This window comes from Aotus nancymaae, unplaced genomic scaffold (assembly GCF_030222135.1).
Source record: "Aotus nancymaae isolate 86718 unplaced genomic scaffold, 86718_ANA_hifiasm-v0.15.2.pri h1tg000040l, whole genome shotgun sequence".
In the NCBI taxonomy this organism is placed as follows: Eukaryota; Metazoa; Chordata; class Mammalia; order Primates; family Aotidae; genus Aotus; species Aotus nancymaae.
In genome coordinates this window covers 29,101,269-29,126,282 of record NW_026988454.1, presented here as the reverse complement: position 1 = coordinate 29,126,282, position 25,014 = coordinate 29,101,269, and the positions used below count along the sequence as shown (strand labels likewise).

General features: G+C 43.5%; 1 protein-coding gene across 7 annotated transcripts in view; it reads right to left on the bottom strand.

Moving 5' to 3' along the window:
• NHSL1 (NHS like 1) overlaps positions 1-25,014 on the bottom strand; it is a 272,793-nt gene that overhangs the window by 134,700 nt on the left and 113,079 nt on the right. Inside the window, exon 2 of one of the 7 annotated variants that reach the window (XM_064360633.1) lies at positions 19,307-19,483. The exons of 2 other annotated variants lie outside the window; for them this stretch is intronic. In XM_064360633.1, the coding sequence (XP_064216703.1) occupies positions 19,307-19,340 (34 nt within the window). In that variant the 5' untranslated portion in view covers positions 19,341-19,483. Of the gene's footprint in view, positions 1-4,928; positions 5,796-17,350; positions 17,482-19,306; positions 19,484-25,014 lie in introns of those variants that run through there. 4 more of the 7 variants (XM_064360634.1, XM_064360636.1, XM_064360637.1 and 1 more) reach the window with 4 other exon arrangements.

Here is a 25,014-nt window from a genome sequence, read left to right as displayed (position 1 = left end):
ACAATTTAATTGGTAAATAAACACATTTTACAATGAAGCAAGGCAGTGAGACAACAGAGAGTCCCAACATCAGAAGAAAAAATAATAATAATCAAAGGTCAATAAAGGGCAGTCTCAATGGACCAGATAAAATATTAAGTGGCACTCACTGTGTGTCTCTTTCACAGAATATCAACTTCAGTAGGAAGTAAGAGGAAAAACATGACATTCACTGATCTCTTTTGTTAAGAAACTGACATACACTGTATTTGGCTATTTTATGTAGTAACCCTCAGAATAAATAAAACTTACTAATGTTGTTTCACTCTTAAATTTGTGATGCCGCTTGACAACATTTGTCAATATTTCTTAGGTTTTCCTAATGCCATAAAGAAGCTATTTTTTAGGGAAGTTTTTTTTGGTTTGAGACCTAGTCTTTATGTTTGGTTTTGAGACCTAGTCTTGCTCTGTTACCCAGACTGGAGTGCAGTGGTATGATCTCGGCTCACTGCAAACTTGACCTCCCGGGCTCAAGCAATCCTACCAACTCAGCATCCTGAGTAGCTGGAACTACAGGTGCGCAGCACCACACTTGACTACTTTTTCTGTTTTTTTGTAGAGATGAGGTTTCATCGTGTTCCCCAGGCTGGTCTTCAACTCCTGGACTCAAGTGATATGCCCACCTTGCCTCTCAAAGTGTTGAGATGGTAAGTATGAGCCACCACGCCTGGCCGAGGAAGCTATGCCTAAATCCCATTTTAAGGATTTTATTATCAGAAACAAATCACAGCTATTTACATGGAAACAGGATCTTGAGTTTTGACCTAGCTGCTTTTGGTCTTTCAGGTCATTTTTCTCCATTGTAATATCTGATCACTGGTAATCTAATTATGCACAAGGATCCTGCTTTCTGCAACTATTTTATTAGGAGAAATATTGGGATGAAATTACTTTAAATAGATTCAACTCCTACACTCAAAAATTGATTATCTAGTATATGGATTATTCATTACCCTTGATACCTAGTACGGCCATTCTCTGGCCATTTTTGTCGTGGCTGAGAAGGGAGGGCACTGACATTCAAATAATTCAAAGCTGGTAATGTTACTAGCCTGTATGATAAAGTCCAGAAGGAAAGGATGAAACATTGTTTAAAACAAGGCTTTGTATGTCAATTACCCTCCCTATCTGCTGACCTGCCAATACCAGGATCATCAATCACGCTTCTGCCCAGCTAAATGGAGAGCTGGGGATACAACAAAACAAGCTCTGCTCAGTGAGAGGACGGACACCCCATTATGATTCCACCTCTTTTAGTTTTATTTGAGTGAGCAAGTAAGGGGAAGCACAGAATAAATACTAATAGTCTTGAGTTTTCCTCAAGGACCTTCCACAGTGCTAGAAAAGAAACAGGTACTCATTAAATCTTGTTCCGTTAAATGCCAACAATCAGAAGACCATTCAGAACATGAAAATGTTCCAGATTAAATCCCTTTATCTGGACCTTCTCACCTAGGTCACTGTGTTGCACTTTTTCACAATTATCCTGCATTTTCTCTTTACACTCTACCTTTAGATGTCCTATCTGCTTCTCCATTTAAGCATGAACTCCATGACTTTAGGACCTGAGGGCTATCTTTCTTTTTATCCTACACATAGTATTCAGTAACAATTTCACCAATAAATGCTCTCACGACTTCACATGAAAAATTACATACTGTCTTATCTACCACTGCATTCTACCTTTTCACTATAAAGAAAACACTGATTCACACCCTTGATTTGTATGGTTAATTAAGTCAAAACATCATCTACTACTGTAGTGGGTCATACCATACTAAGAATATGACTTGATCATTGCTGTTACCCAATTCATTCTTAGCTCTCTGAGTATAAACGGGTATACGAGAGAGTTTTGAAACTTGTAGTGTGCTGTCAAACATACATACAAAAGAAAACCTAAAGATGCTTACTGGTAGCTGCTTTGGACCTATCAATATGTATCTTGTAATTACTTTTTAAGCTCAGAAACAGTAGTCTAATTAGAAAAATGCATACTAGTAGCTTCCAATCTTATAAAAAGATTCTCAAAAGAAAGAGAATCTCAAGCACTATAATTTTATCCTTAGTTTCTTGATATTAAATCATAAAGCTATGGGTTTGTTGTACTGAAAGATATCCATATAACCACTTAAAAACTTTATTTTGATGTTCCTGATAACAATCCAGCATAGAAATTCCCTATTAAGAGATCTTCAGTTTCAGAAATTGAACGTGTGTCATACAACACACTATCCACACTGATGGTGGGAGCTCAGCAGGCTAATGGGGCAAAGCAATACCTGGAGACAGCAGGCAGGGAAAAGGCAAGCAATGTGGCCTCTCAACAGCTGCTGGAGGGGAGGGAGAACGCCAGGAGCTGCAGAACCAGACTCCCACCAACCAGAGATCCCACAGGGGGACCGCTGATGTAAGGCTGGTTTGTTAAGCTACAGTTGCCCTACCTCTAGCTGTCACTACATGATGCTTGTGTGTGTGTGTGTGTGTGTGTGTGTGTGTGTATGAGAGAGAGAGAGAGAGAGAGAGAGAGAGAGGTGGTGGGGGAGGAGACAGAGCAGGTTTTTGGCAATCTGTAAATCAAAAAATGTTAATATAAGTTAGAGGGTTGCAAAGTAAACTGAAAGGAAGGTGGATTAGGCTGTGCGTGACCTGAGCAGAGAAACAGAAAAGATGCTACACATTCCCATCACAACAATGTGTCTTCCAGTGCATATTTATTTGCAACCAACTCCTAACGTGACCATTGGGTATTCTTATTATTGACTGATAATCCTTGCTAGAGTTTCAGCTTATTTGATGCTTCTAAGAAAAAACTTCATTCCTGCATAATTTTTCTTAAAGACTTTTCCTCTTTTGATCTGCTCGCATAAACAAACGTCACTTCTGTATTTCTCCAAAGGAAGGAACTGTGTGGAATAAAGATCAACTGTTATAACATGCCCCTGAGACAAGATGTCAGTTGGAAGCCAATTTTCTTTTGTAAGTCAAATGTGAAAACAGAATATAACGCCATGAATTTTGATGTATAAGCAGCTTTTAAGGACTCTCTCTGACATCATATGTCAAAAACCATATTATTCATGCCCAATTATTTTAAGAAAACACATAAACTTACACCCTATATTATGCTTCCATTTATCTTCATGAGGCTACTGTATCCCCTATTCCATTAAGGGCACAATCTTTTGTATTGTAACATAAGCAAGTCCTCCCTTCACAAGTCACCCCTGTCCTTTACAATGACTTCTTTATTTTCCACAAGTCACGTGTACAGTATTTGCTTTATTTCCCAACTAAAACTAATACACACAAATTCAGTCTCTTTTCCTTTAATGTTAAGTCAGATGAAGCCTCTATAGTAGAAATCCTATAGCCTTATGCTCTCATGTACACAATCTTTAACAGAAACTCAACAGTGGTTAACTCAAAGTCAAACAAGTCCTAAAAAGCAACCTTCAGCAAAGTCTAAAGGAATCAAAACTATACCCTCTTGCGACCACAGCACTACTGTATCCACCCTTCAAACATTTTTGTTCCAAACATTACAACCCAATCATTTACCGAAACCACAGCTTATTCCTGATTTAGAAAAGTAAAGTTCACGGACTTACTAAACTATACAACTCCAGCCAGAAAGCACAAATGCACTAAGCCTGGCAATTACACAGCATTTGAACTGAAAACTCACATTTTTAAGCTCAGAATCAGTGGGTCACTGTTGATCACCTTGTTGATATCATAAACAACTGATATCTTCAAAGATTATTAATGAGTCCCTCTTGTGCCATAGTTAATAGACAAGAACAAATAGTTTACACACATTCACCCTGAAGAAAGGCTGCATTAACTCTCAGCCTGTGTGATATAATTACTGTACTCATAAGCACATATTTAACTTAGTTGATTCTCTCATGTTTCAGTCGTTGTGCTTCCCAAAACAGGGGGAAATACAGGTCCCTGGAAGACTCCAGCACGATTTCTCTTGGCAGGGGGAAGAAAGTGATAAACAGGGAAAACACAATCACAGGGAATGTCTGCACTTGGTTCCTTTGTGATACTTAAATAGCACTCCCCTACTGGGCTTTGCCCACTGCACCGAATGGAGAAACCATTTTAGAGCTTAACAATTCAGTCCCTACACACACTAAGAGGAAGAACTCAGAAATTCTAAATACAAAATAGGGGTGTGTTAAGAAATATTGAACTGTTTCCCTCTCTCCCAGCAGGACTTTTTTTTTTTTTCCATCTTGGAGGCAAAACATGCTAATCCTGAGAACAGAGCCAACATCGGTCTGAAAAGAAACTTGATAGAAATCTAAAAACTCTGGTTAAAAGAAGGAAAGTAGAAAAAAAAATAAATTCAAAAACTCCTTGAGACTAACATATCAGGTTAAGCCCCTTGCGTGTTCATTTTCCTTGATGTCACAGCCCAACACCAGTTTAATTCAAGCATCAATCTTAGAAGAAAGACGCAAGAAGACTATCTATGATTCCCAAAGTTTTCTCAGTGCAGTTTCACAAGAGCTCCATGTTGTAGCCCCAGATTGCTATAAGGGCAGAAGATTCTCTCTAGGGCGGTGGTTTACCATTGAACTTTTCACAAGTCACAGGAGTATGTGGCTCTGATGGAAGGAGGGAGACCGCTGAGAACAAATAACAGCTATTTTATCCTTCTTTGAAAGATACAAGATACAAGCTCAAGCTGAATCTAGTTGGAAGAGCATTTTTATTTTAGACATGCAAACAAATGGCGCCGAATTCCAATACAAAAACAAACATTTCAAAACAAACTCCCAATGGGGGGCAAAAGTCATGAAGGGTAAGTGATAAAAACAAAGAATTCTACATAAACTTTTTCAAACGTTTAAATTTTTTAAAAATCAAGTCACCTTTTCTGGGCTGGGCTCTGTATATCCAGTTTTCGTCATCCACTTCCACCTGCTGCCCACAAACCGAGAGCTCTCCATCACTGCGAAACAGCCTCTTTGTCTGCCTGGACAAGGAGGAGAAATTTATCCAACTCACAGCACGTGAGAGAGAACCTGCATTCGGCTTGAGTCTGAAGGAACCTGAAGAGCCTTCCTTTTTCATCTTCTTTTCAAAATCGACTAGAGACAAAGAACAGCCCAGCAAAGGAAACGCTGGGTCTTTCACACTGGCCCAGGTCCTCTCCAGGCGCTTGCTATTTCCCACTTAGACAACGTTGACAGTCAGGCATGGCATTATCCAAAAAGACGGCTTCTGTGTCACCCAATTACAAAGAAAGGGAAAAGGAGGGGTTAGGAAAGAAAAGACAAATGTTTTACCCTAGCCACACTGTGGACTCCATTTCTGGATCAGCGATATCCACGGCCAAAAAATAATAGATTAATAAAAGTGTAATTTAAAAACTGAAGCAGGGTGTTCATTTCAGGAACACTTGTCAGGACTTTGCAAAACACAAAGCCAAGGCACTCTGACTCTTTGGTGCGTCTCTAGCATCCCAAATTGTAATCCTACTCCTCTCCCGGGCATCTTTCCCCACCAGGGCAGAAAGTCAGCTGTCGGTTGCAGAAAGAAGTCACTCCTCACCCTAGAGAAAAAGATTCAGGGTCAAGCCAGGCACCCAGCTTACAGTTCACCCACACGGTTACTTGGGAGAAATCAAAGAGCTCAGCTCACTCGCCCCAACACAGGGCAGAATCATAAATCGCCCACTTGTCCTCCTTCCTGTCTGGGAAGCGCTCGCTCAGAGCAGCAAGACTCCGCAAACAATAAAACCGGCTGCGTGGCTATTGCTTGGATTACGGAGCAAGCACTCCTGCGAAAGATGATAGGCTTTCCCGACACCAAAGGCACCTCATTGGAGACAGAAAACCCCGCCTCTCCGCAGTCAATACTTCAGTGGCAGCTCAAACTTCCGAACTTTAGCGCAGCTCGGGGTCTGCAAGTCTGTGCAGAATACAGACTTCTGGGCATAAAGAAAAAGAACTTGATTATTAATTATCAGACCATACCTCTGAATGTGCAAATTTGACAGGGGCTTAATACAGTACATATAAATATATCCAACATTCCTAGATGGATTTAGGAACGTCCGTCATTTAAGGAAATATACTTCCAAAGAAAGTAACTGACCCAGCTATTCACTCTCAGCTTCCAGCGAAGGTAAAACTTAAGCCATTATTGTACCTGTTATTGCCACTCCTGCCTGTCACCAGCAGCCAGTGTATGGCGCTGAGGATTCTCCTCTGCCCTGTCATTGGGAGCCCCTTGGCTCCCAGTCTCGATCCTCTCCAGCCTCGAATGATCAACCTATCACAAAGAGTCATCAGAGAGCTATGCTAGTGGCAGTTAGCTACAGGCTGTAGCCCTGAGCCTCCTCTGCGAACTATCTAGAGCCACAACTTGCAATACATTTGGGTGTAGCATTTCACCCAAGGCTAACTTACTGCAATTCCATGGTCCTAAGAGTGTTAAAAGTCCCTGCAACTTTCCATCACAGAGACTTGGGTCGGCATCTCCTTCCCCCACGTGTTATTTGAAGTAAGGCAAATAAGCAACAAATAGAGTAGGTCTGCAGCATTTTGCTTCCCTCAGCATCTATCAAATATATTAAAACTAACAAATGGCAATAGAAAGTAAACTTTGATTAAAAATTTTAAAACCAGGATTTTGCATCGTACATCTACTCCAATTCACTGAGATTTTAAGAAACAGGCTCTACAAGCTTACAGGGACAGGAATATTTGTAGAAGAAAGTTAGAAGTTCTAGGATGGGCAGTTCATATTACACCATCCATGTAAATAATTACAGAGAACAGGTACTACTAAGGGAGAAGCTACACAGCAGCCTCGGTTTAAAAGCTAAAAGGGTCCTCAAGATTATGTAATTTAAACTCCTTGATTTTCAGATAGGGAAGCTCAGACCCAGAGCAAGTATGTCATACCCAATGTCACACAGAGGAGTTCAGTCATGAGGACCAGGCTGCATCAGACACCACTGGGATCAGAGATTCACACACTTACCAGGAATGCCTGATATATCACCAAATGCCCTGGGCCTGTTCCAGTTATTAATCAGAATCACATCTCTACATTGACTACTATAGTGAAGGCAACGGTAAAGTATTTATGTATAAAACCAGTGACTAACAAACATCTACTCTATTCTTTCTAAGTAGAAAAGAAAGAAGTGTCTCAAAATATACAAGTTAAAAAAAAAAGACCATCTCACTAGAAAAATCCATAAATGCCCCAAATGCTGCTTACCATTTCATTGGTTCATGAGACCCCCAGACACTCATCTGTGCACATTCAAAGGATCCATGGAACCCAAACAATGAACACAATTCTCTTCTCCCTACTCTCTACAACCTGCAGCTGTATTTTTAATTTAAAAACATCTGGCTGGGCATGCTGGTTTACCTGTGTAATTCCAGCATTTTGGGAAGCCAAGGTAGGTGAATTGCTTGAGCTCAGGAGTTGAAGCCCAGCCTGGGAAACATGGCAAAATCCGGTCTACAAATAATACCAAAAAATTTTTTTAAAAAATAGCCAGGCATGGTGGCACTTGCCTGTGGTCCCAGTTACTCAGGAGGCTGAGGTAGGAGGATCGCTTGAGCCCAAGAAATTGAGACTTCAGTGAGCTGTGGTTGCACCACTGCACTAAAAATAAAAATTAAAAAATGATATATATGCTCAAAACTTGTGCTGTTCTTTTTTTGGGGGGGTGGGGGATGGAGTTTTGCTCTTGTTGCCCAGGCTGGAGTGCAATGGCATGATCTGGGCTCACCGCAACCTCCACCTTCCAGGTTTAAGCCATTGTCCTGCCTCAGTCTCCCGAGTAGCTGAGATTATACTTATGCACCACCACACCCAGCTAATTTTGTATTTTTAGTAGAGATGGAGTTTCTCCATATTGGTCAGGCTGGTCTCAAACTCCTGAGGTGATCCACCCACCTCGGCCTCCCAAAGTGCTGGGATTACAGGTGTGAGCCGCCACACCCAGCCCAAGTGGTGTTCTTTATTTACCAGAAGTGCTGTTGAGTGCTTTCCTCAACTCACCCTCACACAGCAGCAAAGATGAATTGGTGTCATTAGTAACTGGCGTGTTTTCCTCCAGTGCCCCCATCCCTGCATACATCAAGGAAAGGGTTAACAGGAGCAGCTAAAGGACAAATAGGAGCAGCTAAAGGAACATTTCCTACCCAGCAACCAAAAATAACTAGTCCATTCAGGGACTAGACTCATGACTCTCCCTCCAAGTAAGTGCTCACTCATGCCAGATTTCCAGAAACTGTGCACCCACAAATCATAAGACCTGAGGATACGTTTGCATTTAATAATCAATTCTCTGTCAACTAGCTAGTCCACATTTCTGTTATATTGGGCCTTGATTATTAAATCTTCATTTATCTAAGAAAGTCAAATAAATTAACTACTTTTACAACTAGATCAGAGTTCCTGTTGGTCAAGAGAGAATATAATGATTTAAATCAGCTTTGCAGGAAATATTTAGATTTTAACTATGCATGTTAGATATATACTCTATTTTAGCTTAGAACATCCTAAGTGGGCTTCTTAAGAAGCTACTACATTCACTCAAGCTATATTTATTTAGCAACTACGAAGAACGCCTCATTTTAGTTATGTGGACTATCAACCCAAGAGCCATACAAATCAGCCCCTCCCAGCAGCAGGGCCAAGGCTGCTTTGTGCTTCCTGTATATTATTCCTAATCTTCACAATAACCCTGCCATGGCCAATCCCTAATTTTATTTTTTTTATTTAATTTTTTGAGGGGGATGGAGTCTCGCTCTGTTACCCAGGCTGGAGTGCAGTGGCACGATCTTGGCTCACTGCAACCTCCGCCTCCCGGGTTCAAGTGATTCTCTTGCCTCAGCCTCCCAGGTAGCTGGGATTACAGGCATGTGCCTCCACACCCAGCTAATTTTTGTATTTTAAGTAGAGACAGAGTTTCACCATGCTGACCAGGCTGGTCTCAAATTCCTGACATCAGGGGATCTGTCCGCATCAGCCTCCCAAAGTGCTGGGTTTATAGGCATGAGCCACCACTCCCCAACTGAAAATCCCCACTTTTACAGTAATTTTTTTAAAAAATAACTTAAGCTACAGTCTTCAAAGTAATAAAAATATCTTAGTGTAATCATTTTTCCCTATGAAAATCTACACTAGACAGCCTTGTCCCCATGTGAGACAGACGTGCTGAACAGATTTTATCTGCCTTCCTAACCACGCTGGGCTGCCCCCTCCCCTCTCACTGTCAGGCTGTCAAATTCAAACTTCTGCTGTCATCACACGTGCCAGTAACTGCTCCCTTCCTACCACTTTGCCACTGCTGAGATTCAGGCATTAGGAATCACATAAACAGGCTTGTTTAAATTACATGTTTAGTGGGAGTTAATGAGGGCTCACGGAATAAAAGGCAGAGTCTCAGTGGAAGGGTTTTGTCGCAGCTGCCTTTGGCCAGCACCCCTGTCCTTCACCAGCTGGACGGAAGCCCCAGGGTTGAAATGGCTGGAGGAGCAGACACTGTGTAATGACCCCCAGGCAGATCTTTACCAGGTTTATGATTGATCGCGTCTTTTATATTAAGGCCTCCGCACTTGAGGGTTACTTACCATCACTGCTGACAAAGGGACAAGAGATTGCTCAATCTTACTCTATATATTTCAGAAACAATTTAAGTAATATGTTAAGGAAGAGTTAACTATAAAAACTAGAGGTACCAGAATAAATTACTAAGGGAAGTTCTAGAATCATCTCCTTTGGGAATTCCTAAGTCAAATGCCCATTAATTTGGAAAGATTTATTTATGCTTCTACCAAGAATCAAAGGAATAGAATGAATATGTTTGGAAGGTTCTTGCTGTAAGACACAGTGTTTTATATTTCAGCATATACTGGCATCCTTAAAAAGGAGTTCATCATAAATGAAAGTTTGAGACTTAATAAAAGTGTTAAAGAGGACAGGATATGGGATTAGACAAACCTCTCAATGCAATCAGGCATGTAATTACTCTACTCGCCATCTGTGTAAAACGCCAGCCAAAAATAGGAACTAATTTCAAGTGCCATCAGTTTTTGGGCCTCACAGGCCACCAATGAGCACTGTGACTTTTCATTTCCATGTGTAGCTTGCTTGCCCTGTGAAACCTAGGAAAGAGAACAAGAGAGGCAGCACCCTGAAGTTAGAAATCAGTGGGAAAACACAGCTGGCTTGTGAGAGCTGCTGGGGATGGCTGGTTTGGCTGGGAGTGAGGCGCATCAACAGAAGGCATGTGAACAGAGACAAAGGTGCAAAGAAAACCACATACAGCAGAGAGGAGGACTGCTCTAAGCGGTGTCACGTTTTGAAGCGGCCCTGCCTAGGCTGGGAGCAGTGAAGTGTGCCTCTCATCAGATTACCACATGAATCACCCAGACAACCCATAGGGACCTTTAGCTTAGGACAGGGTGCAGTAGGTTTTCCAACTGTCATCTCCTGTGAATAATTCAAGAGTAGACTTAAATGGAAATCTTTCTATGAGGTAATTTGTACACACAAACGATGAAAGCTTATCTCAATATCAAAAGTAAATACTCTGAGCCAGATTTTTATAACTAGAAAAACAAAACAACCAAACCATATTACCCCCAGGCTCATAGCAAACACACTCCCCATAGTACATTCAATCCTCCTTCCTTTATCCACCTTTCCACCCACCAAGGAATCAAACAAGCAATTGTATTCAAGAAGGAAGTGGTGGAAGAGACAAAACATAGCTAATCACCTATTCAGAGCCGGTCTCGTTTTCAGGTTGCCCTCAACTACCAGTGCTTCAATACTTAAAAGAAGAAAAAGCACTGACTTCATGAAACCCTGGCTTTAAATGCCATAAGCGCCTTCAGTGGAATTAATAGTGTTGTTCTCCTCAAAGGGAAAGAGTAAACACAAACATTTATGCATATGTCACCACCAGCCCAACTCCCACCATTCAGAGTCTTCATGTCTGAAAAGGGCCTACAGATCTGACATCCTAAGCCTTAGCCACACTGTCCCCATGGGATCACTTGATACAGGAGCAATATGGCAGATTATTGTTCTCATTCCCCTGAGGGGCAAGGGGATAAAGGATGTCCCTGGTACAGAAGCTGCCACTGACAGAGAATATGGACTGTCAGAGGCTTGGTGAGCAGTCAATAACCAAGAATGTGACATCTGTATCAACTTCACCAAGAAAATGTCCCCAATCTAAGGCATTCAGATTACAAGGTACCCTAAAACAGCACCAACTTTGAGATTCTTCTGATATAAGACGACCAAGGGCAAACTTATTCGGAGATCAAAAGAAAATTCCAAATAAATAATTTTTTTTTTTTGTTTTTGGAGACGGAGTCTTGCTCTGTTGCCCAGGCTGGAGTGCAGTGATGCAATCTCTGCTCACTGCAACCTCCGCCTCCCAGGTTCAAGGAATTCTCTTGCCTCAGCCTCCTGAGTAGCTGGGATTGCAGGTACATGCCACCATGCCCAGCTAATTTTTGTATTTTTAGTAGAGATGAGGTTTCACCATGTTGGTCAGGCTGGTCTGAAACTCCTGACCTTGTGATCCACCCGCCTTGGCCTCCCAAAGTGCTGGGATTACAGACATGAGCCATGGTGCCCAGCCCAAATAAATATTTTTTTTTTAAATCATGACTTCCTTTGTTCTTGCTACCTTTCCTGTAGCTTCTCCAGTGATCACTGTGGTTATTATTTGTTTCTATCCACTCAACCAGTATTTTTAGCAAATTGTGTTAAACACTTAAAATCATAGGAGATCTTATTGACATGCAGTGTGTGTCTGGGGAAGGGACTGAAATTCTGAGCTCCTTGAAGTGCCCACGTGATGCCAGTACACAGACCGTGTTTAATTAAGTTAGCACAGTGCTAGATTATAATCCCCCCTGAGGCCAGGGAGCTCATCTGTTATCTTCCTGTCCCTTATAGCAGCGGACCCCAACCTCTGTGGCACCAGGGACCAGTTTCGTGGAAGATACTTTTTACATGGACAGCAGGGTAGGGGGTGGTTTCAGGATGAAACTGTTCCACCTCAGCTCATCATCAGGCATTAGATTCTCAGTATGCAGCCTAGATCCCTGCCATGTGTGGCTCACAGCAAGGTTTGTGCTCCTATGAGACTCGAATGCTGCTGCTCATCTGACAGGAGGTGAAGCTCAGGCAGTCATGCTCACTTGCCTACAGCTCACCTCCTGCTGAGAGGCCTGGTTCCTAATAGGCCATGAACTGGTTGGTACTAGTCCATGGCCTAGGGTTTGGGGACCCCAGTCTTATAATACTTCACACACAGCCAGCATTTAACCAATGTTGGTTGACAGGGTGAAAAATGGAACCATCCATCACTTCCATGTTACCTCTTTCTTTTGATCTTAACAAGTTTCGGGGTAAAGAGATAATTAGACCTTTATAGCAATCTTTCCTTTATCACTAAATCACAAATTTGCAAAAGTAAAATGTATAAACTGGCAAAAAGTATATAATCTGAATTAAAGAGTTAATAATAAAACTCCATTATTCATACAGCCATACTGTTTCACTTCGGGAAGAAAGAAGGTTATTAACTGACAGGCGTACACGTTTCTTCATTTATCAGGACATCTTCACTGCTTCCATCCACCAAAACTTCAGAATCCAATGATCCAGCCCAGAACCCAGTGCAATCAATAGCCAAATCAAAATGCAGCCCAGATTCTACCTGATAATCCACACACAGGCTGGGACCTGCTGGGTTCTACTAGGTGAATTTAATTGCTCCATGCCAGTGGAAAAAAAAAATTTACATCAGTTTTTCCTAGTAGATATTTTAAAAATTAAAAAGAATTTTCCAATCAACCTTCAGTGCCCTTCTAAAGCAATTATTCTATTTAACTCTATCTTTAAAACTATACTCACTATGGCTCTATAGTGCTTACATTGAATAGATCTGACTTTGATCAGACATTTTATCAATTCAGCCTCCTTTTACTGTGCTACTCCTCCACGCTATACATGTTACACATTGCTTGACATAAGTGGTGATTTCCAGTGAAGCAGATACATCTTACTTCTAATGATTAACAGAACTGAACATAAAGGAACTAAAATTCTTTAATCAGGAGCACCCAGTAAGCAAAAATACTGAGTATGTTTCCAAACAAGGAAAGAGACAGAAATGCAAATACATATATTTAGAATTATTGCAGCCAGGCATCAGTATGTGTGTCACCTCCAGAAATGAAAAAGAGCCCAGTTACGAGATCAGTTCAAATATTTATTGATCTCTTGGTAGGAGATGGGCCAGGCAGGCTGATTCTAAAGCACAAAAGATAGGGCCCTGCCCTAGGAAGTCTAAAATTTGTTGTAGGAGACAGATATGCATAGATACTTTCAACATACTACAAAAAAGGAAATTAAAGAAACAAGTAATAGGCCTGAGTCAAGCCTCTGGGCTTGAGTAATTTCTTCGGGATGAGATGTACTCTCTAGCTGAGTTTTCTAGTAGTCAGGAGATTTAGCCAACCATGGGTGTCCTAGTAAACTGGCTCTCTCGGGTGGGGAGAAGGGTGGGAAATCATGACTTATAATACATATTTGCCAATTTCCATGACATAAAGGCTCCCACCATGGCCACTTTCAAGATACCAACAATGTAACAACCAGCCTGCTAAAATCTTGAAATTTAAGAACTGGCTCCCACAGTCAGTACATGCTAGCTCCAGCATACCATTGAATTTGGCAAACACAGAGACTTGGTAGAAAATTAATAGCCCTACAATTACCAATTTTTTAAGTATTAGCATGGGTGGAGGGAGAGAAATCTCTAAACGTTACCTGACACGGGAAAAGACACATAGGTGTGATTCAGTGAGGGTCTGGAGATGGGGAGATTATCCTGGATTAGCTGGGTGGGCTACAAATGCAAACACATGTGTCCTTTAAAAAAAGAGAAGCAGGGGGACACTTCCACCAGAAGAGGAAAAGGCAATGTGACCACAGAGGCTGAGATCACAGTGATTCAGCCACCAGAGCTGGAAGAAGCAAAGAACAGGATCTTCCCTAGATCCTGTGGAGGGAATGCAGCCCTGCCAACACTTTGATTTCAGACCTCGGGCCTCCAGAGGGATGAGGGAATAAACTCCCATTGTTTTGAGCCACCAAGTTTGTGGTAGTTTTTAGAGCAGCTGTAGGAAGCTGACGCAGTGGAGTACCAATGGGAGTTCTGCCACCTGTTGTATCTTTAAGCATTTCTGTTCATTTTGTAAGAATTCTGATTTTTTTTTTTTTTTTGCACTCTTGTCCTTTTTTGGTGTTGTTTATAAAAGCCAAAGTTGAAAAGACTTGGCCTAATAGGGAATGAGTAGAGGTGGTTTAAGTTGTCAAAAACTAGCAATTTAGAGAAATTTTTCACAGGCGGGGCATGGTGACTCACACCTATAATCCCAGCACTTTGGGACGCTGAGGCGGGCAGGATCACCTGAGGTCAGAAGTTCGAGGCCAGTCTAGCCAACATGGTGAAACCCTGTCTCTACTAAAAATACAAAAATCAGCCAGGCATGGAGGCAGGCGTCTGTAATCCCAGCTAGTTGGGACGTTGAGGCAGGAGAATCACTTGAACGCAGGAGACAGAGATTGCAGTGAGCCGAGATCGTGCCACTGCACTTCAGCCTGGGTGACAGAGAGAGACTCCATCTCAAGAAAAAAAAAAAAAAAAAACTGACAGGAAAAATAATCAAAGCAGGATCTGCAAGCATTTATACCAAGTGTTATAAGGCAGTGACACAGGGTTGGTGTGGCCTCAGGCTCTTACTTTCTCAATCTTGTAGTCTCTGTCATATCAGAATGCTCTGAATGAGGAAAAGAAAATTAGAAGTTTTGAGGTTCTCCTTTTTTTTTTTTGAGTCAGGTCTTGCTCTGTTGCTCAGGCTGGACCAGAGCAGTGGCATGATCTCGGCTCACTGCAGCCTCTGTCTCACAGGTTCAAGCAATTCTTGAGCCCCCACCTCTGCAGTAACTGGGATTACAGGCGCACACCACCATGCCCAACTAATTTTTGTATTTTTAGTGAGACGGGGTTTCACCATGTTGGCCATGCTGGTCTTGAACTCCTGACCTCAAGTGATCCAGCTGCCTTGGCCTCCAAAGTGCTGGGATTACAAGCATGAGCCACTGTGCCCAGACAGGTTCCACTTTTTAAAAATTCAATGTTAAGCCAATAATGCCTGCTGCAAGTGTGTGAAAATATTTGGAGGTTTGTCTCAGGCAGGTCATGACATGATGAAAAGTGCTACTTTTTTAGCCAAAGTGGCCTTAAATTTTTTTTTTTTTTTTTAGATGAAGTCTCACTCCGTCGCTCAGGCTGGGCAATGGTGCAATCTTAGCTCACTGCAACCTTTACCTCCCGGGTTCAAACAATTCTCCTGTCTCAGCCTCCTGAGTAAGCTAGGATTATAGGCATGCAACACCACACCCAGTAATTTTTTGGATTTTTAGTAGAGAGGGGGTTTCACCATGTTGGCCAGGCTGGTCTCGAACTCCTGACTCAAGTGATCCGCCCACCTCTGTCTCCCAAAGTGCTGAGATTATAGGCATAAGCCACCACACCTGGCCCAAAGTGGCCTTAATTTGAAGAGCAGTTTTTAAATCACTGGGCATATGGAAAGGGAATACAATAAATAATCTTCAATAATTGCAGGGCACTCCATTTCAAGATCAAAAAATCTCTTTTCCCCTGGGGAGTAACTGGATGAACATGAATGAGAATGTAACATATTTAAAAAAAGAAAAGAAAAGAAAAAGATGGGACAAAAAAAGCTTTGAAAAATTTTAAAACCAGTAAGCAAATAGTCCTAATGACCCGTTTGCTTTTAGTCATCTGTTCTAGACAGATCACTGCTGCCATCTTGGTAGTGTAGATGTATTTGATAGGTGAAGATACTGAGGAAGAAAATGATGCAGTATGTCACCTGAGGTCCCAAGCTGAGCATCTACCCAACTCCAAGTCAGGAGCCGTCCCTTCCACTATGCTGAGGGCCACTGCCTGCGCTGTCTCCCCTGGGCTACTGCCATGCCCTGGAACTGGACGGCCTGCCCTTGGCTGTGCACCTTCCATCTGTCCTCCCTAACACCAGGCACACCTCACTCTACACCTCCAGGCCCCTGACTCTATCTTCTCCATCTCTGGTGCATTTCTCAGCTTTTCCACCAGCTGTACTTTTACTTACCTTTCAAAACTTCTGCCAGGAGCTGCCTCAATTCAAATAAGCAAAAGTTTATTGGGCACTGTAACATTTAACGACTGCTCCTCGCAAACTCCCACAAAACTCAGTGGCTTAAAGCAGTCATCACTTACAATTTCTCACAAGCCAGTGGGTCATTTGGAGGTCAGTGAATCTCGGCTGAGGGTGGCTTTGCTCCAAGGTAGCTGTCTCTGTGTGCCTGAGAATGAGGAATTTCCTGGGACATGGAACTGCAGTTTTTAAATGGGGGCTGTCCTGGGTCCACCAGGCTGGCTGGTCACCTTGGTGGTGACCTCCAGGTGTCCCTCCCTGTCCTAGGACCAGCAGGCCAATCCAAGCCTGTCTTTTCCATGGCAATGGCACAAGCTCATGGCAGAGCACACAAGCTCAGCTGCAGAAGCTTCCTAGGCAGGAGGGCTGCTCACATTCCATTGGCCAAAGCAGGTCACGTGCCCAAGCCCAGCCTCACCAGGCAGGGAAATAACTCCACTCACCCAAGGAAGTGGGGGCTGGGGGTGAATATTTCTGAATCGCATCTACCACAGGCACCTACTGGGCAAGCTACCACAGGTTAAAGACCAAAAACACCATTCCTGACCCTCGGGGATTAGGCTATGTGAGGTACCCCCACTATGTGTTCCCGTAACACCCCACACAGAGAGATGCTGCACTTCAGTTGCATCACGCATTTGCCATTCCAGATTATAAACCACTGGAGAGAAAGAACTGAGGCTTCTGTCACTGTATGCCCAGAACCTGGCATACAATAAGCACTAAATCGATGTTTGTTAACTTGCACTGGCCCATCACATGCTGTTCATTGTCATGTTCAACTCTCTCCTGACAGATGAACTCAAGTTTCTTTACTAGAACTCCTTTGATATTCCCCCACATAAAACGCTTGATTAGATACAGAGTCAGACAGTATATATTTTAAGGCTTTGCCAACTCTATAGTCCCTGCTACAACAACTCAATCTGCCATTGTAACAAAAAAACAGCCAGACAACAGATAAACAAAGGAGGGTAGCTGGGTTTCAATAAAACTTTACTTACAGAAACATGGCAGGTGCGGTGGCTCACACCTGTAATCCCAGCACTTAGGGAGGCTAAGGTGGGAGGATCGCTTGAGGCCAGGAGTCGGAGACCAGCCTGGAAAACAAAGTGAGACATTCCCCACACCCCAACTCTACTTCGTCTCTATAAAAAATAAAATTAGCTGGCGCGTGGTGCTCACCTATAGTTCCAGCTACTCGGGAAGCTGACGTGGGAGGATCACGTGAGCCTAGAGGTTTGAGGCTGCAGTGAGTTATGAATGCACCATTGCACTCCAGCCTGAGCGCCAGAGCCAGATTTTATCTCAAGTAAGTAAATAAATAAAATAATAATATTCTATCATACGCTAAGCAAAAAAATAAAATAAAATAATGTTAAAAACTTTCCACTCACTCGGCAACTAAAGGAACCATAGACGTGGTATCTCTCATAAACTAATTCACCTGATTCTTTCCCTACAATCTTGTTTGTTTAATTAAATGAACACTTCACAGCCAGATAGATCTAAAAACTGATCTCTACATTTCTATATATGCAATCTGCAAATCTGACTAAGGGCATAGCTGTTTATGTTTCTCTCACGTACTATTAAAATTTCACCTTTTAAAACTTAACGAATTTAAGATGACTTTATCTTTGTATGTTCTCTTCAGCTCAACAATTTTTTACAGCCATATGCACTGCCAACTCTCCCGATAACCATCAAAATCCCCAAGTAGAAGGGCTATTTCGAGAAGGGGAATCCAATTTGATAATGACTACTTCAGTGGCCCCTGGGAATTACTTTTGTTACAGTCTTAAAGTAATGAACTCATTTGATAAGGAGAAATGTAGAGAACAAAAAGCTTAAAGAGCACTTAAGACACTCAGAAATTTGAGGGTGAAACACTCATTCCCCAGGATCAAAACTGGGTATGTTAAATCGAGACAACTTCTATTACCGTAATATGCTACTTGAAGATACACCACCAAGAAGAACTTCAAAGAAGGATGAAGTACCTCTACAAAGTAAACACCCTGCCCTCTCCACTGACGGCAGACTGGAGGGGACGGACTGAGACTGGCAAGCACAAACGGAGGCATCTGCTCCAGAAATACTCCTTCCTGATCGTCCTCCTCCCAGCCCAGCCACACGGGTGTTTCTCTGAAGCACAGAAGAACTACAACAGAGCTGCCGCAAAATGCAGCTGCGTGGGTAAGGAACACAGGCCCTAACAGCTGTACTCACCCTTGACTGTCATTTCTCTGCTTGAACCCCGGCACGCTACAGACGCCCGGGCCTTTATTTCTTAGAGTAGTTATGAAAACTAAGTGAGAAATGCCCACTTTATGAGCACTCGGTAACTGATAGGTTATTTTCAGCAACAGCAGGAACAGTCCTTGAAATAGATGTGGCTGACTGGCTAAGGCTGGAAGCAGGTGATTAGTTACACCTGGAACCAGGTGCATGGGGTGAGTACCTGCTTCCAGGTGTAACCAATTCCAGGTGTGTGGGGTGTGTATGTACAGGGAGGGGAAGGTGAGCTGTGATTGAAAGTCAGATTCCCATCAGGAAAGTATTTTCCATCAGGGAAATATTTCGCCCATGCCAGAATTATGAGGAAAAGAAGTGAGCACCCAAGTCTCACCTATAATCATACAATTCTAAAAGTAACCACACTTGTGTGATTTCACCTACTTGTGAGGCATATTTTTCTTCACTAAAGGATGTGAAGTGATGAACGGTTCAAAGAAAAGTGTGAAATTCTGACAAGTTAAAAGAAATTACTACAAAAATAGTACAGGTATAGCTACCTTACCTCATAAGGAATGTCAGTTATTTTAAATGACTGAAAAAATTTTTTAAAAAATTGAAAACTCCAAATTCGGTCAAAACTCTCTCTCTTGTGTTCCATCCTAAAGTTTGTTCCACTCATATATTTTTCTAGGAAAAAAAATGAACACAGAAAAACGTACCAGGCACTGAATTTCTCCATAACATCCATACCATGGGTTACAGTTGACAAGAAACTCCTTAGGCCAGGCGCAGTGGCTCACGACTGTAATCCCAGCACTTTGGGAGGCGGAGGCAGGCAGATCATGAGGTCAAAAGATTAAGACCATCCTGGCCAACTTGGTGAAACCTCATCTCTACTAAAAAAAAAAAAGTACAAAAATTAGCTGGGCCTAGTGGTGCACACCTGTAATCCCAGCTATTACGGAGGCTGAGGCAGGAGAATTGCTGCTTGAATCCAGGAGGCAGAGGTTGTGGTGAGCTGAGATCATGCCATTGCACTCCAGCCTGGGCAACAAGAGCAAAACTCTGACTCAAAGAAAACAAAATCCTTAAAGTGAGTTACATTTCAAAGTAGGGGGAAAGGCAAGGAATGTTAGCTCGCACCTGTAATCCCAGCACTTTGGGGGGCTGAGGTGGGAGGACTACTTGAGGACAGAAGCTCAGGACCAGACTGGGAAACACAGCAAGTCCCAGTTTCTACCAAAAAAAAAAAAAAAAAAAACTTAAAAATTAGCTGAATATGCTGGTGAATGCCTATATTTCCAACTACAAGGGAGCCAGAGGCAAGAGGATCACTTGAGCCCAGGAGTTCGAGGTTGCAATGGAGCTGTGATTTCGCCTCTGCACTCTAGCCTGGGCAACAGAGCAAGACTTCAACTTTAAAAACAAAAATAAACAAATTAAAAAAAAAAGTTAATAGTGTCAAAATCTTTTTTTTTTTTTTTAGATGGAGTCTTGCTCTTGCCCAAGCTGGAGTGCAGTGGTTCAATCTTGGCTCACTGCAACCTCCACTATCTGGGTTCAAGCGATTCTTCTGCCTCAGCCTCCCAAAGAGCTGGAATTACAGGCACCCGCCACAACACCCAGCTAATTTTTGTATTTTTAGTAAAGATAGGGTTTCACCATGTTGACCAGGCTGGTCTCGAACTTCTGACCTCAAGTGATCCACCCACCTTGGTCACCCAAAGTGCTGGGATTACATGCATGAGCCAATGCGCCAGGCCCCAAATTCTTAATTTATAACATAGTATAACACCAGTTATTCAGCACATAGGAAATTATAGCAGGGTACAGCCTATACTTGAGGTACAATAAGTGATATCACTTAAGAAGTAACAAAGTCGCTTAAGAATTAATATGTCAGTATATGCTCAGGCACTTCCAGAAAAGACACCCTTTGCGAACAAGATTACAGGCCAGGCTCAGTGGCTAACACCCATAATCCCAGCACTTTGGGAGGCCGAGGCAGGCAGATCACCTGAGGTCAGGAGTTCAAGACCAGCCTGACCAACATGAAGAAATCCCAGCTCTACTAAAAAATACAAAAATTTGCTGGGTATGGTGGTGCATGCCTGTAGTCCCAGCTACTCGGGAGGCTGAGGGAGGATGCAGAGGTTGCAGTGAGCCAAGATCACACCACTGCACTCCAGCCTGGTGACTGGTGACAGAGTGAAACTCTGTCTCAAAAAAACAAACAAACAAAATTAGCCATGTGTGGTGATGCATGCCTATAATCCCAGCTACTCAGGAGGCTGAGGCAGGAGAATCACTTGAACCTGGGAGGCGGAGGTTGCGGTGAGCCGAGATCGCACCACTGCACCCTAGCCTGGTCAACAAGAGTGAAACTCCATCTCAAAAAACAAAAACAAAACCGAGATTACAATGAGGTCAGAGGAAAGATTAAAATCTAATTTACTTAACTAGGGTAGAGCTTCATAATAAAGTCTACCTAGAGAAATCAATAGTCTCATCAAATGTTCTGCCATCAGCCTAATAAAGGTAGTGGGGGAATGTGAGGGAGAGGACAATCAGTAAGCACTGTAGGTTCAGGATCCAGAGCAAGCACAGGGCCTGGAACACTGTGAGTCCCCTGTGTTTGGCAACCTAGTGCTGCTCAAAGACAAATGACACAGGACGGGTCAGGCCCAACTGAAACTGCATCAGCCCTTTCATTCTCAACACGGCTGAACATCAGAGCCATCTTTCATAAAGATTCTTTCTTAGTCAATAGGTTATGAGTAGAGTGGGTTTGGGGTTTCTTGTTTGGCACTTGTGATTTTTTGGAGGGGAGATGGAGTCTCGCTCTGTCACCCAGGCTGGAATGCAGTGGCACAATCTCTGCTCACTGCAACCTCCGTCTCCTGAGTTCAAGCAATTCTCTTGTCTCAGCCTCCTGAGTAACTGGGATTACAGGCATGTGCCACCACACCTGGCTAATTTTTGTATTTTTAGTAGAGACGAGGTTTCACCACATTGGCCAGGCTGGTCTCAAACTCCTGACACCTCAGGTGATCCGCCCACCTCAGTCTCCCAAAGTATTGGGATTACAGGCATGAGACACTGCACCTGGTGGCACTTGTGTTTATCAACAGCTTCATGCACCTGGCGCAGTGGTTCATGGTCACTAGGAAAACTAAGTCAAACACTTTATACTATTTGTTTGTTTGTTTACATTACAGAAGCTTGCGGCCCAAGGAGAGCTTAGAGCTAATCCCATCATACACTTTCATCGTACAGATGAGGAAACGGAACCAGAAAAGTCACGTGCTACCAGTGATGCTTGCCCCTTGGCGGCAGGAATCACATCTCAGCAGTCTACCACTGTGTGTCCCAGCACTCAGCAGGTACTCCATAAAATCTTTAGAAATTCTTTCTCAGCGCTAGGTCATCAGCAAAGTTAGGACCCAGAACCAGGCACAGTTTAAAATAATAACTGGCTAGGCCTGGTGGCTCGTGCCTGCAATCTCAGCATTTTGGGAGGCCCAAGCGGGTAGATCACTTGAGGTCAGCAGTTCAAAGACCAGGCTGGGCAACATGGTGAAACCTCATCTCTACTAAAAATATAAAAATTAGCCAGGTGTGGTGCTGTGTACCTGTAATCTCAGCTACTCAGAGGCTGAGGCAGGAGAATTGCTTGAACCCAGGAGGCAGAGGTTTCAGTGAGCCAAGATCACACCATGGCTCTCCAGCCTGGGTGACAAAGCAAGACTTCATCTCAAAAATAACAATAAATAAAAGATAAAATAATAATGACACTGCAACTACAATGAAAACAAACTGAGCCTAGGTAGAGCCATTTTCCAAGGCCATACCCCTCCAACAGCATGGAGCTTGAACCTACCTGTCTTCACCACTGCCTTGAATTACCAGAATCATCTGTCCATAGAACAGACACGTGGCATATTAGAAAACATTCCTTCTGAAATTAACACAGCAAGCTGATCTCTTAAAATGTGTTTTTATTAAATTTCAACAGTTTGGCTGAAAAGAAAGCTCTAGAGAAGAGGAAATTAACTGTCAGACTGCAACATTAAGAATAAACGGTTTGGGGCCCGGCGCGGTGGCTCAAGCCTGTAATCCCAGCACTTTGGGAGGCCGAGGCGGGTGGATCACGAGGTCAAGAGATCGAGACCATCTTGGTCAACATGGTGAAACCCCATCTCTACTAATAAAAAAATTAGCTAGGCATGGTGGTGCGTGCCTGTAATCCCAGCTACTCAGGAGGCTGAGGCAGGAGAATTGCCTGAACCCAGGAGGCGGAGGTTGCGGTGAGCCGAGATCGCGCCATTGCACTCCAGCCTGGGTAACGAGCAAAACTCCATCTCAAAAAAAAAAAAAAAAAAAGAAGAAGAAGAAACGGTTTGACTTACAGCAGATGGCTCTATTAGAAATAAGACCTTTAAATGGCTTCTTGTCAGTATAGTGGTTAGTATCCCTGCCTGTCCAAAATAAGACTTTTTACCTCACCCGCACAGCACACTGAAAATCAGGTTTGAAATCCTGTTTTCCATATGGAGCCATCTTAAGAACACGACATGCAGTGCTTGGAGTTGACCAGCAGGTGGCAGAACAGAACAACCCATCCTCAAGGAAGCCCCAGGCAGTGGAAGAGAACTGGTGGGTAGACCATCAGGGAAGGAGTATTTGCATCCTAACACCTGCCAAGATTGCATTAGGAACCCGCCAAGGATCCTCCATCCAACTAAAACCTGAGGGTGGCTCATAAAATGAAAGCAGTCAAGTATCTATTCCCTTCAACAACCTGGAGTTTAACACTCAGAAGTGTGTCCTGTGTGTTCACAGGATAGTATGGGTGAGGAGTGAAGGAGAAAGCACAGAGGGCGTGCCAGCATTCCAAGGGACCTTATCAAATGACCTGATACCCAAATGAAATAGGGTGCTTATTAAAATACAGATCTGGGGCCCACCCCAGACAACCAGAGTATGTGAGGAAAGGGCCCGAGAATTACCTGGGGGCCTCACCAGCCAAGTGGGGGCCCAGCTGGCTTGTGCACTATGGCACTGCCATAACCTGGCCACAGGTAAGGAGTCACCTTCCACCACATAGTCAGGGTAGGCGGCAAAGTAAAGGCTTGGCAGAGACTCGCTCACCCCTCACTGCTCAGCACACAAAGGCTGTAGTTCAGTAGGATTGCCTGTGACAGCCTCTCCACCTGCACCCTCCCCAGCCTCCTTTTACCCCAAACCTTCATCGATGCTTCCCTGTCCTGTTCATTCCACCTTCTTCTTGCAGCAGAAATGAACTGGCTTCCTCCTCTGCATCTTCAATCTCTTTTTCTAGATAATGTGTTCCTTTCCCTTTGCTGACAACCTCTGATCCTCTACAGCAAATCGCCTCTCCTTAGCCAGCTGCTCCTCCAAGTCGGCACAGCTTCCTCGTCCCTTGCACCTTGGTATCCACGCTGGTCCTTCCATGGGTCCCCGGCCACCTCAGAAATGAAGACTCTGAATGTGTTGACCGGGCTGGCTCTGAGCCTGATCACCAGCCTCCAGTGTTTTTCTACTATAGTTCTTTTTTTTTTTTTTGAGACGGAGTTTCGCTCTCGTTACCCAGGCTGGAGTGCAATGGCGCGATCTCGGCTCACCGCACCTCCGCCTCCTGGGTTCAGGCAATTCTCCTGCCTCAGCCTCCTGAGTAGCTGGGATTACAGGCACACGCCACCATGCCCAGCTAATTTTTTGTATTTTTAGTAGAGACGGGGTTTCACCGTGTTGACCAGGATGGTCTCGATCTCTTGACCTCGTGATCCACCCGCCTTGGCCTCCCAAAGTGCTGGGATTACAGGCTTGAGCCACCGCGCCCGGCCTACTATAGTTCTACTTTTATCTTTTTTTTTTTTTTTTTTTTTTTTTTTTTTTGAGACAGGGTATCACTCTGTTGCTGGAGTGCAGTGGCACGACCTCAGCTCACTGCAACCTCTGCCTCCTGGGTTCAAGTGATTCTCCTGCCTCTGCCTCCCGAGTAGCTGGGATTACAGGGGCGCACCACTATGCCCGGCTAATTTTTGTATTTTTAGTAGAGACGGGGTTTCATCATGTTGGTCAGGCTGGTCTCGAACTCCTGATCTCAGGTGATCCACTGGCCTCTGCCTACTCATACCTTTCTTGTTGCCCTGGTTGTTCCAAGCCTTTAGGTTTTCCCTGAAGCCTATACTCCCACCTTCACACCCAAATTCAAAGATAACCTCCCTTTGCACAAAACTTCAAGAAGCAAGCCCCTCCTTACTCCCTTTCCACCTCACTCCCTGAGGAAAGCCCCTACCCCTCTTCCCTCTGGTCTACATGTCCTGTCCCATCAACCACCAACCCCAGCCCTGATCTTGTCAAACTGCTGTCTGTGGCTGTACCTCATCAAACCCAAGCTCCT